The sequence below is a fragment of the Urocampus carinirostris genome, chromosome 1 (assembly GCF_059441175.1).
Source record: "Urocampus carinirostris isolate Australia breed hairy pipefish chromosome 1, RoL_Ucar_1.0, whole genome shotgun sequence".
Taxonomy (NCBI): Eukaryota; Metazoa; Chordata; class Actinopteri; order Syngnathiformes; family Syngnathidae; genus Urocampus; species Urocampus carinirostris.
Genome location: NC_142349.1, coordinates 9224227 through 9236408, shown reverse-complemented (window position 1 = coordinate 9236408; position 12182 = coordinate 9224227). Strand labels below are relative to the sequence as shown.

At 40.2% G+C, this 12182-nt stretch overlaps 1 protein-coding gene and 1 pseudogene across 1 annotated transcript; both read left to right on the top strand.

Annotated features, from left to right (window-relative positions):
* Positions 1 to 1860: 1860 nt before the first annotated feature.
* tufm (Tu translation elongation factor, mitochondrial) lies at positions 1861 to 11824 on the top strand. The gene is made up of 10 exons (XM_088323325.1): positions 1861 to 2080; positions 2991 to 3037; positions 3133 to 3271; positions 3433 to 3599; positions 5489 to 5758; positions 5845 to 5977; positions 7129 to 7233; positions 9153 to 9304; positions 11190 to 11309; positions 11411 to 11824. The coding sequence occupies exons 1-10, from the start codon at positions 2044 to 2046 to the stop codon at positions 11576 to 11578; spliced, it is 1338 nt and encodes a 445-aa protein (XP_088179451.1). The 5' UTR covers positions 1861 to 2043; the 3' UTR covers positions 11579 to 11824.
* Positions 2420 to 2536, top strand: LOC148373444 (U2 spliceosomal RNA; annotated as a pseudogene).
* Positions 11825 to 12182: the final 358 nt, after the last annotated feature.

Here is a 12182-nt window from a genome sequence, read left to right as displayed (position 1 = left end):
TCTTCCAACACATAAGTGTCACCGCCGCCTTGCTCGATCCCGCACTCCGCCAGTCCTCGGATCAAGCAAGCCTTACTGTCACTCTCCTTCAATGAAATCTGAGAAACGCATGCAATTGTGTCCGTTCTGGTTTGTGACACTAATGCATTTTACTTTATTTTTAAGACTTATTTTGTGCGGGGGGATACAGTGATTCAATGCTACTTTTTATGGTTTTTATGGCACTTATTTTGTGCAGACATATAGGGCTAATGCTAACTGTTTTTCAATAATTCAAAGCTGTATTGTAAATAGGTTGAATAGTGGTGTTCTAAAGTTGTTTTTGAACTGACGAGGTGGGAACCCAAGATTGACCGAAGAATCCCCGTTCCTGGGAATCCAGTTGGTAAAGAGTTTCCCGGAACTGCAACACAGTCATGTACGCAAGACAGTGTGTCATCTGAGAACGTGAGAGATGTTAATAAACAGATTGCAAATGTCATGTAAAAAATAAAATAGGAGTAGGTCGTGTTTTTGCTGTCTTGATTTGATTATTGTATGGATAACTATTAGGGGCTCATCGGGGAAAAGTGTCTCTCCCTGATGGCCACAGGGAAGCACAGACTGTATTGAGAGGGAGCCGAGCTCCCGATACTGTATTAGTGCTTTGCTGTTAGGATTAAAATTTTATTGGTTTCTTGGTCTTCTCTCTTACAGAACGAGCACGCATAATTGTTAGAAAAGGTGAAGCTAAGGTCTATACCGGTTTGAAAGGTAAATTTATGTCCAATAATTTGGAGTCAGATTATCAATTTTGGTATCGTGATAATACCTTCAATCTAACAAAATGGATGCTTGTTCCTGTAAATAGGTTTTGTATTTTGATTTTAACGCATTGTAGAGTACTTAATCGTACAAAAATTATAAAAAATAAAAGTTTCTATTTCACTGATTTTGCCCATCACTGGATCGCTTTGGGACTTAACCCTTGTACGAGGCATCACTGTATTAGAGAACAGGGGAATGCATTTATCAGAGATTTTCATTTGGCCCCGTACCACCCAGACCCTCGTTCCGAAAGCCCCCAAGAAAAATAAGTTTGAAACCCCTGGTTTAAAATATCTGGTACGTGACCTTTGCATTGGCTTGTTACTGTGATTATTTGTGGCGCTGATTTGGACAACGTTTAAGACTCATTATTTGAAACATGACATAAAAAGAGAAAGACAACGAGTAGATCTACATCTTGTAGAACTGGAGAATGTCTCGAGAAATGGATTGATGAGTATAAAGGTGTAATCAAGTCATGGAAATGTCAAGAAAAGTGTATTTCACCTTGCAGTCCTTGTAAGAATATTTCACGTAAAAATGGAACCCAAACAATAGGGACAAGAGAAGTTGTTTTCAACATTGTCAGTGCTCATTTAGTATTTTTGCACATGTTAATCACAAAAAGAGTATTTTTGGGGAGTATATGTTACCATTTTTTTTAGCTTGACCTGTACTCATTATTGTTATGTATGGTTTTTGTATAGTCACTTGGGATTGACGGGTATGCAATTAATAGGTCGACATTAGTCTGTCTTTGGCCATTATCATATTTTTTTCCAGTACAATTTGTCTCGTTCTCATCGTACTTTAACATTTGTGTGTGTCTGTTTATTAGGTGTTTTGGGTTTCTGAGGGAAGATTCACGAGAGGGTTTTTAGTTTAGTTTTCGATTGATTCGCGTTTATAAAAAAAATGTTGAGCGGTCTACTAGCAGCATTAGGGTAAATTCCTGACGTAAGGACCAGGACCGCACAGAGAGTAAAAGTTAAAACGAGAGCAATTGTAGGTTCGACGTTGCCCAACATTTGACAATATTTTCTAAATAAACACAATTTCTACCAGAAAGAGTAGCCTATACCACTTTATTTTTTTAATGTGAAAGGTATTTAATGACTACACTATAACTAGAAAGAGGGGTAGAAGAAAAGTAGTTCGTAATCCAGCGACGTATACGATGTGCTTGAGATGACATCTTGATAAAGTGGTCGTCTTTGGAAATTCAGACCGACCAACATGGCAGCGCTTTTGGGACTGCGTGCTTGTGTATCCGGTAAAATGTGTTTTATTAAAATTGTCAAAGGAGGTTATACCGTAGTTGTATTTATATGTTGTATTTATATATTATTTGTATGTTCATGAGCAAAATTTGTGTGTGAATGCAAACATTAGTAAATGGGATTGATGCTGTCTAGATACATAGCAGAGCAAGGTCACGTTCCGCTGAATGTAAGCTAACAACACAGCTAAATACACTTAATATATCATTCAATATTGTGCTCGTGACGTCAAGGGGGTGAACATGGATCACCGTCAGCGTAGTTTCTCTTCATTTCGAATAAATCTTTCGGTGCATTAACAATGGTCGTAGAAAGGCTTTGATGCTAGGTCCTTAGCTTGGCCTTTGGCTAAGTTGATTTTTGCAATCCGGAGATGGAATAAGAGCTTGCTCTGTCCACTCCACGCATCGGCCCGGTATTGCAGTACCTCCGGGAACGGTGCATTCGCAATGATCGCAGCAAGGCTTTAGGGATAGGACCTTAGCTTGGCCTTTTGACTGAGAGTATGTGTCCCGGCTCCTAGGCTTTGTAGCGTATTATGAACTGACCGATAACAGATAATGGATAATGAATAACGAAGATAGAACAATAACCCTTAAAAACCCCCAAACCCCATATCATTCAATATTTTCTCCCTAAAGAAGAACTTGCTTTTTGAATTGGTCAGACAATGGTCCTATACAGGACCTGGGCTTCCGAGTAGTCTATACTTTACGTTTTAGTGTATTTGGACTATCAATGACTTTTTAAGGTTTGCTTTGAGTTAAATGCGCGAATGCTTTCTGCTAAAAGGCTGAATAAATGTATCATTTTGCTCCTGCAATGATGAGACCTACATTATATTATGTTTTACTGACTTGTTTAGCTTACAATATTTCATCTCTTGTTGTTTTTTGTATCCAGCACTTCATTTGACCCCATCGAGCCTGTTGCAAAGCTCATTTAAACTAGTGAGTTTGCACTCCAAACACTCTGTATGGGGAAGATGTAACAAATACTGTGTATATTTATTATCAATTGTAATCATTAATCTTTGATGTAACAGTGCGCTGTACCTCTGAGTCACCGGACCTTTGCAGCAGAGGCTAAGAAGACTTACAGCAGAGACAAGCCCCATGTCAACGTCGGGACCATTGGACACGTCGATCATGGCAAGACCACGCTAACTGCGGCTATTACAAAAGGTAAGTGTGCATAACATCAATTATTTTGCTGGCATGTGTTAGTAAAGTGCAGGTCCGAAAATTCTAATAGAAATTAAAGGAATAATTAGTAGATATCTTTTTTCCTCTAATAAAAGTTGAACCATAAACAATAAACACATCCTAATACTTTAAATCCTCAGTACTGTCCGATGCCGGTGGTGCCAACTTTAAAAAATATGAGGAAATTGACAATGCGCCAGAGGAGAAGGCCCGAGGAATTACCATCAACGCCTCTCATGTTGAATATACGACAGCCAACAGACATTACGCTCACACGGATTGCCCTGGCCATGCGGATTACGTCAAGGTAAGCTTTTATTTTATACCCGTCGGAGAGGGCAAGCCACAAGTGTTAAGTCAAGTTATTTTTATTAGATAGATAGATAGATAGATACTTTATTCATCCCCTAAGGGAAATTCACATTTCCAGCAGCATCCCTGAGCTGAGAACAGTACAATAATAAAGCCAAAAGAATACAATATACAAATACCCAGTGTGACGTGCAAATGCCCACTGTAGCGTGTTATATAGAGTAAAGTATTTGTATAGCCCTTAATCACTAAGTGTCTCAAATGGCTGCACAGGCACGGCGGCACAGTTCATGTCATGGGAACCTGTCGTGGGTTCAAATCCAGCTCCAGACATCCTGTGCGGAGTTTGTATGTTCTCCCCGTGCTTGCGTGGGTTTCCTCCGGGCACTCCGGTTTCCTCCCACGTTCCAAAAACATGCATTTCAGGTGAATTGGCCGGTCCAAATTGTCCCTAGGTGTGAATGAGCGAATGAGTTGTCTGTCCCTGTGTGCCCTGCGATTGGCTGGCAACCAGTTCAGGGTGTCCCCTGCCCACTGCCCGGAGATGGCTGGGATGGGCTCCAGCCCCCCCCCCCCGCGACCCTAATGAGGATAAGCGGTACGGCTGATGAGATGAGATGAGATGGCTGCACAGGTTATTGTACAGACTATTATTACACCCTCCCCTGATCTAAAACCAACCCGAGGGCAAGGAAAAACTCAGAAGAGTGGTTAGCCCTGAATCCTGACTGCATTGATTCAAAAAGATAGTTCTCTGATATAAAATCATTCCGCTGCTGTGCCACCACTTTTTCAAGTACTTTAGAAAGAAACGGTAGGTTTGACGCTGGTCTATAATTACATAAGCTTTCTGGATCAAGGTTGGGTCGTTTCAGTGTATATTTAATAACAGCGGACTTAAAAGCCGCTGGAACTACACTTGGGGAGAGTGATATGTTTATAATAATTAGAACTGAAGGTCCAAGGACCCCAAAAAAACCTTTAATTGGCAAACCTGGAAACCGGCAAGTCGTCGGTTTGGCCGTATTTACCACCTGTTTAAGATTATCAAGTGCGCTCGTTATTTCGGGTTTTAGATAAAAAAGCAATTACAGGCCTCTCTCATCTTATTGGTGGGATTTTATTTGGTTATGGCTGTTAAAGTGTGCAATTGTGCGTGCACTGTATTGGCTGCGATCCATTTTCCCCAGTAGACTCATGCTTAGAGCAGGGGTCGAGAGTGCAAATGTTTGTCATGCGTGGCTATTTTTTCTGTTCTTTATCCCCAAAATGAACAGCACCAATGTTTCTGCAATCCCATATTTCTGTGAGTGGTGACTGGCAGAAGGCACTTTTGTCAAGAGTTTTTCCCGTTCTAGCGCGCCTTAAATGAAATGCGAGGTTTCAGCTGCGATCCATTATCCTGGGTCAATTATTGCGGACAGCAGGGGCTAGCAGAGCGTATTTTTGTCAGTTTGGACCGCAAAAGCGTGCCATTACTGCCCACTTAAAATTAACTGCACTGTTTTGACTGCAATCCTTTTGTTATGACTATTTCTGCTAGCAAGGGCTCAGAGAGCATATTTGTGCCATACATGTTGGCTCCCTTTTCTGTTCATTCTGCCTAAAATGACAGCACCAGTGCAGCTGCATCCATTATCCCCTTTTCACTAATTTTACAAACCGGCAAAGCGCATTTTAAATATAAGGGAGGGGGCTCCTTATTTTCTGATATTATAGAGCATTCCTTCCTAATTAAACCAGTAATTTCATCGTCAGATTAAAAATGACCCCCCCCCACAAAATAAGTCTTTATTTGAACAGGACAAACACTAATTCAAAATGGAAACGCTTGCGGTATGAAATTGATTTTAGTGGTAACATTTTGAAGATGTTCTTTTTCAGAACATGATCATCGGCACAGCTCAGATGGACGGCTGCATCCTGGTGGTGGCGGCTACCGACGGCCAGATGCCCCAAACACGGGAGCACCTCCTTCTGGCGAGGCAGATCGGCGTCGAGCACGTGGTGGTGTTTATCAACAAGGCCGACGTAGTGGAGGACAAGGAGATGGTGGAGCTGGTGGAGATGGAGATCCGGGAGCTTCTCACGGAGCTCGGCTACGATGGCGACAACGCGCCGGTGGTGATAGGCTCCGCCCTTTGTGCTCTGGAGGTGAGTAAATGAAGCACGTAGCTGAATTTGATCACATGCCGGAATCTTCAAATTCTTCAGTCAATATTTGTGATGCTTCTTGTTAGGGTCGGGAGCCAGAACTTGGCATCAATGCGGTCATGAAACTGCTGGAGATAGTGGATTCTTACGTCCCGTTACCAAAGAGAGAACTGGAAAAGCCGTTCCTTCTGCCTGTTGAGGGAGTTTATTCAATTCCTGGTATGGATTACGGAGTAAAAACCTTGGGCTGGGGTGCTATTTATTTAAGTTGAGGTCAATCACGATGATCAGCCGTTTGGAAGTTTAATTGATCCAGAACTAGAGGAAATCTTTTCGCTGTTTTTCCTTTTTTATTGAGCAGGATAGACTTGCTTTGAGGGTGTTCATTTTTTAAATAGAATTGCGCTGGAAATTTTTTCTTTTTTCAAAGGGTTCATAGCCTTACCTCTCGCTGGGCAGAGTCAGACATTGCAATCAATTCGAGTTATGCCACAGACTAAGAGTGTAACTGAGGAATATTTATACTCAAATTATGGTTCCTATCTAATAGATGCTTGATTTAGCTCTGAATTAGACAAACGGGCCACCTTGCAGTAACAATGTTTCGCAAGTCAGTGCAACTTTTTTGTCTTGTCTTGTTGATTCTTGTATTTTTCCAACCAAGTCACAAAAAGGTATTAGGTGGATATTCAAATAAAAGTAATACCTTTTTTCAGAATTATTTGGAATACAATATATGATTAAAAATAAATAGTGATGACTAAAGTTGCATATAAAATCAAGTAATATCTTCAATATGGTCACTGTGTATATTTGTTGTAAAAATAAGTGAATCTTAATAATATTCGGACACTGTCAGACTCTCAAACTGGCCAATGCCTAGTCTTGAGCACATGAAGTAAGAAAAAAAACACCCCAAACTTTCTTTTCAATTTTCTTGTATTCTTTAATTCACGGCAAACATTCTTCATGAGATCTAGATTTAGTATCCTTATTTCCCTTTCTTATCAGCTTGGAATCTGTCTGTCTGCTCTTGTATCAACCAGTATTTTTCAGTATTTTTGGTGTTTGTTAATAATGTTTCATGTATCTTCCCCTTAGTTTTAGCCACCTTCCAAAAACATTCATGTTGGGCTGTTTTTGCATGTACAGTGGTTAGGTTTTCATCTACTGTATGTTCATGCAGCAAAAATACTCCACTTCTCATACAGAAAAATATTTGATACAATGCTTTTATTGCATTGGGTTGTACTTAATACACGGAACATATTTTTGAAGAAAATATCTAGTGTTATTATACTAACTAAAATATGATGTCAGTTATTTCCATTCTATCTTTAATGTTTTTTAATTTCATTTTTTACGCTTAGGGAGGGGGACGGTGGTGACTGGCACAATGGAGAGGGGAGTCATTAAAAAAGGGGACGACTGTGAGTTTGTGGGTCACAATCGCAGCTTCAAATCTGTTGTGACAGGTGAGTCTGAGAAAGGGAAGCACATTGAAGTTCCCAAATTGGATTTGAACGCTTTATTTCATCCTAAACTCATCAAGCTCTTTATTTTAGGCCATTATACAAGTACTAACTTGTAAATATTGCCTATTTTTACACATTTTTTTCTTTTAAGTTTTTTTAATTACATGTTTATCTTGGGGTTCCACATCAAGTCTCTTTATAAATAAGGGGTTGGCAAACTGCGGCCCATGGGTCGGATTACGCCGCCAATTGATCTAATCCGGCCTGCGAGAAGATGCTTAGAGAAGCATGAGAAAGTAAAGTTGCATTCACTTGTATAGCCCTTAATCACATAATATCTCAAAGGACTTTACAGGCCACAATTACAGCATAACCTGATCTGAAACTGACGTGCGGGCAAGGAAAAACTCAAAAACCTCAGCATGAGGAAAATAGGAAACTTTGAGAAGTGACCACACAAGTAGTAATCCCCCATCCAGGATGACCAGGCAGCAATAGATGTTGAGTTGGGTAACAATACGTAAAACTTAGTCACCATCAATGGGAAACATAGGTAATAAACAAAAAACATGGGTAGTAATAAATTGAAAAAAAAAAACACAAGTAATGAAAGTGTTTTATACTGACTACCATTTATCAACCAGAGGAAACTTCCATCATGATGTTATTTTATCTAAAATACAAGTTGTTGTTTGATGCAATATAGTTGCACTCACTTGGATTTTTGGGGGTTGTGTCCCTTGCTCGTTGTATTTTTCTTTACTTGCTTTTTTTTTTTTTTTTTTTTTTAATGATTTTGTTTATCAAGATATTTTTTTTCATGCAATAAAACTTCACTTAAGCCCTATTGCGTTGTTTTTCAAGGCAAATGATCAAATTTAGTGCTTAAACAAGGATTATACAACTTTATTAGTACTTTTAATTTAAGTTTTTATATCCTAAATGAATGTTTTAACTTGTATATTTTGAGTGTTTTAAAACCAGTTGGATGAAACCCTTTATAAACAGACAATCCAATTTGTGCAGGATAGATTCAAACAAGAAAAAATGCAACGGCTCATGCTATCGTTTTTTTCTCATGTATTGCCAAAGTATGAGATTTAAGACGATTGGCATAGAAAAAAAATTATATGTGTCAATCAGCTGTTTTTTTTTTTCAAACCCCAATTTTGTCTTAACGCAATGCGGTCCGCGACTCAAAACGTTTTACTACGCCTGTTATAATAATAATAATAATTTCCTTGTATTGTCATTCTGTGTAACAATGTACACAGAACGAAATGTCGATTGCACCTGACCCGTTGTAGCGAGCCGATGCAGCCGCAGCCAACAGAGGGCGCCGCCGACCACTTTTTAAGTCTTAGGAATGACTCGGCCGGGGCGCGAACCACCGACCTCCCAGTCTCAAAGCGGGCGCCTTACCATCTAGGCTACTGAGCTGGTATAAATCATCTCATCTCATTAGCCGTACCGCTTATCCTCATTAGGGTCGCGGGGGGCTGGAGCCCATCCCAGCCATCTCCGGGCAGTGGCAGGGGACACCCTGAACTGGTTGCCAGCCAATCGCAGGGCACACGGGGACAGACAACTCACTCGCTCATTCACACCTAGGGACAATTTGGACCGGCCAATTCACCTGAAATGCATGTTTTTGGAACATGGGAGGAAACCGGAGTGCCCGGAGGAAACCCACGCAAGCACGGGGAGAACATACAAACTCCGCACAGGAAGTCTGGTGCTGGATTTGAACCCACGCAGGAGGCTCCCATGACATGAACTGTGCTGCACAAGTGCTAACCACTGCGCCGCCGTGCTGCCTGTTATAAATCATCACTTATCAAATGACAATAAAGACAATTCCAGTTCTAAAAACTTTGTGATGAGATTAAAAGTATTCTGGTGCTGTCCTACGCCCACAGGTATCGAGATGTTCCACAAGTCTCTGGAGCGGGCCGAGGCCGGCGACAACCTGGGCGCTCTGGTGCGAGGCCTGAAGAGGGAGGAAATGAAGAGAGGGATGATCATGTGCAAGCCGGGATCCATTAAGCCACACCAAAAAGTCAAGACGCAGGTTCGGATCATATAGCTAATCCCAAGTGATACACACACACATATTGTATGCAGATACTCTTCAGTTCTCCATTTTCACCAGCAATGCGCGCGCTCACTTGGACTGCCTATTAAAGGCAGTGTTTCCCAACCTTTTTCAAGCCTATGCAACACTTGTTTTCAGTCTAAAATCTTCAAAAATTAATTCTCCTCATCATTTAAATTTTTTAAATCTCAAATTCTCATGTTGCCTAAATTTACAGTCCATTCTTTTTAAACATTTGTGGTCAATAATAATTATAATCGTCAAAAAAAAGCAAGATTTTGTCATCTTTTCCAGAAAAATAATCAAAATAATTATTTAAATGAAGAAAATCGTCTTCCAGATGAACAAAAAAAGGTTTTTAGTATGTTCCTATATTTTCAATTTTATTTGAAATAAGAAAATAATTAAATTCAGCAAAATTATGTGCCAGATTCTGGGAGATATTGGCAAAAGAATACAATAATAAATAAAGTAATGCTTTAAATTAACAAAAAATATTTGCCAGTGGAACAAAATAAATTTTGACTACGTTCCTAATTTTTTCAATTTTAGGACGAAATAACAATTGAAATTAGCATAACCATGTGCTCGATTTTTACTTTTTGCTTTCCTGGAAAAATGACAAAGTTTTACTTAAAATGAGCGAAAAAATTTCGACAGTTGAACCAAATAATTTCCTGATATTTTTCCCCCTTTTTTGGCGAAATAAGGTAATTTGGATACTGCCCTACTTACGAATGAGATGATCGTTTGTAAGTTGAATTTGTCCGTAAGTTGCTTCAGTGCTATATTTTGTATGTTCAAGGTTTTTATAAGTATGTTCAAGGCTCGTATAAGTAACCTTTACTGTTCCGTACTAACAAATAAACATTTCATAAAATAATATGCTCCATAAAGATAAATGAAGTTAAGTTTAACTTTAGGAAGATGGGCTACAAGAGGTCCTCCGTGGTAAAAAAGTGGCTGGAAAAAAAAGCATTGCGACCATATTCTCAACCGCATCAAGCTTCCATATTCCACTTTCATTTAAAATGAAACGGCTCGCCTCTTCTTTACACTTCACACCAATCTTATTAAATGGATGCACGAGATATTAAACAATAAAATTGGTTCTTAGCGCACTGGAGATGCAGTATAGAATGTTTACACACGACCTAGGAAGACGAAGTGGATTTCTCTTTTGGGGTGGATGTTGGGTGACCTCTCACCGCGCCACCACACGAAGGTAGCGGCGGAAAGAAGCACTACAGTAATGTCCTGTACTCTGAAAAATGTGCACACAATACAGAATTTAACTAACAGTAATGTCCGGATATTTTTCGACATCCCGAAAAAAATGATTGTATCGCCCGCTTTTCGTAAGTTGAATGGTCGTAAGTAAGGGAGCGGCTGTAATAAAAATCATCAAATTTATGTGCAAGATTTTTACTTCTGGTTTACGTCTAAAAATAACAATGATACATAAAAAGATCTGCCAATGGAACAAAAACATTAACCATATTCTATCTTTTTTTGGGGTAAAAAAATAAAATGAAAAATTAGATGAGCAAAATTGTATCCAGGATTTTTTACTGATTTTTTTTTTTCTCTTGGCAATCTTTAACCCCTTTCTCAAACAAAATTGGTTATCTAATATACTGCACTACCTCATGAGCAGTTGAATAGTGTATAAAAACATAGTAATATGCTGCCGTATACTGCTATGGATGAATGTTAGTTCTTTGGGTGATCAGTTGAATAAAGCATTTATACTGAACAATGGCAAATTACCTAATTTCCTACAACACACTACACAAAGTCTCACGGTACATTACGGGTTTAAAAACGCTGGCCTAAGTCATGTATGCTTTGATTATTGCAGGTTTATATTCTGAGTAAAGAGGAAGGAGGACGACACAAGCCCTTTGTCAACAACTTCATGCCGGTTATGTTTTCCCTTACATGGGACATGGCCTGCAGGATCACTCTTCCCTCTGAGAAGGTGTGTCCCTTGATTATTTTGAAAACTAAACACTCTGCTGTACTTCATGATGACCATTAAGCACATTTGAATTGAATTGTCTCTATTTTTGTTCCAACCAGGAAATGGTGATGCCGGGCGAGGACACCTCGTTGACCCTTACCCTCCGACAACCGATGGTCCTAGAAAAAGGTCAGAGGTTCACGCTGCGAGACGGCAACAGAACCATCGGCACCGGCCTGGTGACAGACATCCTTACTATGACAGAGGAAGATCATTGGACCACATAAGAAATTCAATGGAAAACCGGTATTGGCTGGGCTGGACACGCATGGTCGGGGTCTATGGGCAGGTAAAATCTGTATGAAATATTGTCCTCGTACAAAATGGCAAGATAAACGACCCACAGCATTCTCCATTTTGTTGCAATTTTCCATCCAAACAAAAATATTTGTAAAGTCACCGAATCTGTCATTTTGGTAACGCGCAAGACGGCTCCCTGTTAGCTGTGTAATAAAATGTATTTAACAACTCTCGTTATGAGTTTTCCTTCTTCGAAAACATTATACAGCACAATACAGTGGGACCTCGCTACTTCGCGGTTCAACGTTCGCGGCTTCAGAGCTTCGCGGTCTGTAATGGTTAAAAAGAAAAACAATTTTTTTTTGTTTGTTTTTGTTCTTTTGAAGGGGCGTCGCTACTTCGCAGATTGGCACTTTTTGCGGGGTTTTTCGGCGAAACGTCAGCGGACGCGGGATAAGGCGGCCGGCTGGATGGGATGGGACGGGAGAGGGGGGGGGCAGGGGTCACTCCCGGGCCGCGCGACTGAGCGAGTTCGGCGGACGCGGCGTCACACGGCGCAATGCGAGAAAAGGCGGCGGGCGTGATCGGGCT

Bases quoted from the DNA above. Each gene is read 5' to 3' on its own strand.
- tufm (XM_088323325.1), top strand. From the start codon at position 2,044: ATGGCAGCGCTTTTGGGACTGCGTGCTTGTGTATCCG. The intron at 3,600-5,488 runs GTAAGCTTTTAT...GTTCTTTTTCAG, and splicing joins GCCATGCGGATTACGTCAAG to AACATGATCATCGGCACAGC. The intron at 9,305-11,189 runs GTTCGGATCATA...TGATTATTGCAG, and splicing joins ACCAAAAAGTCAAGACGCAG to GTTTATATTCTGAGTAAAGA.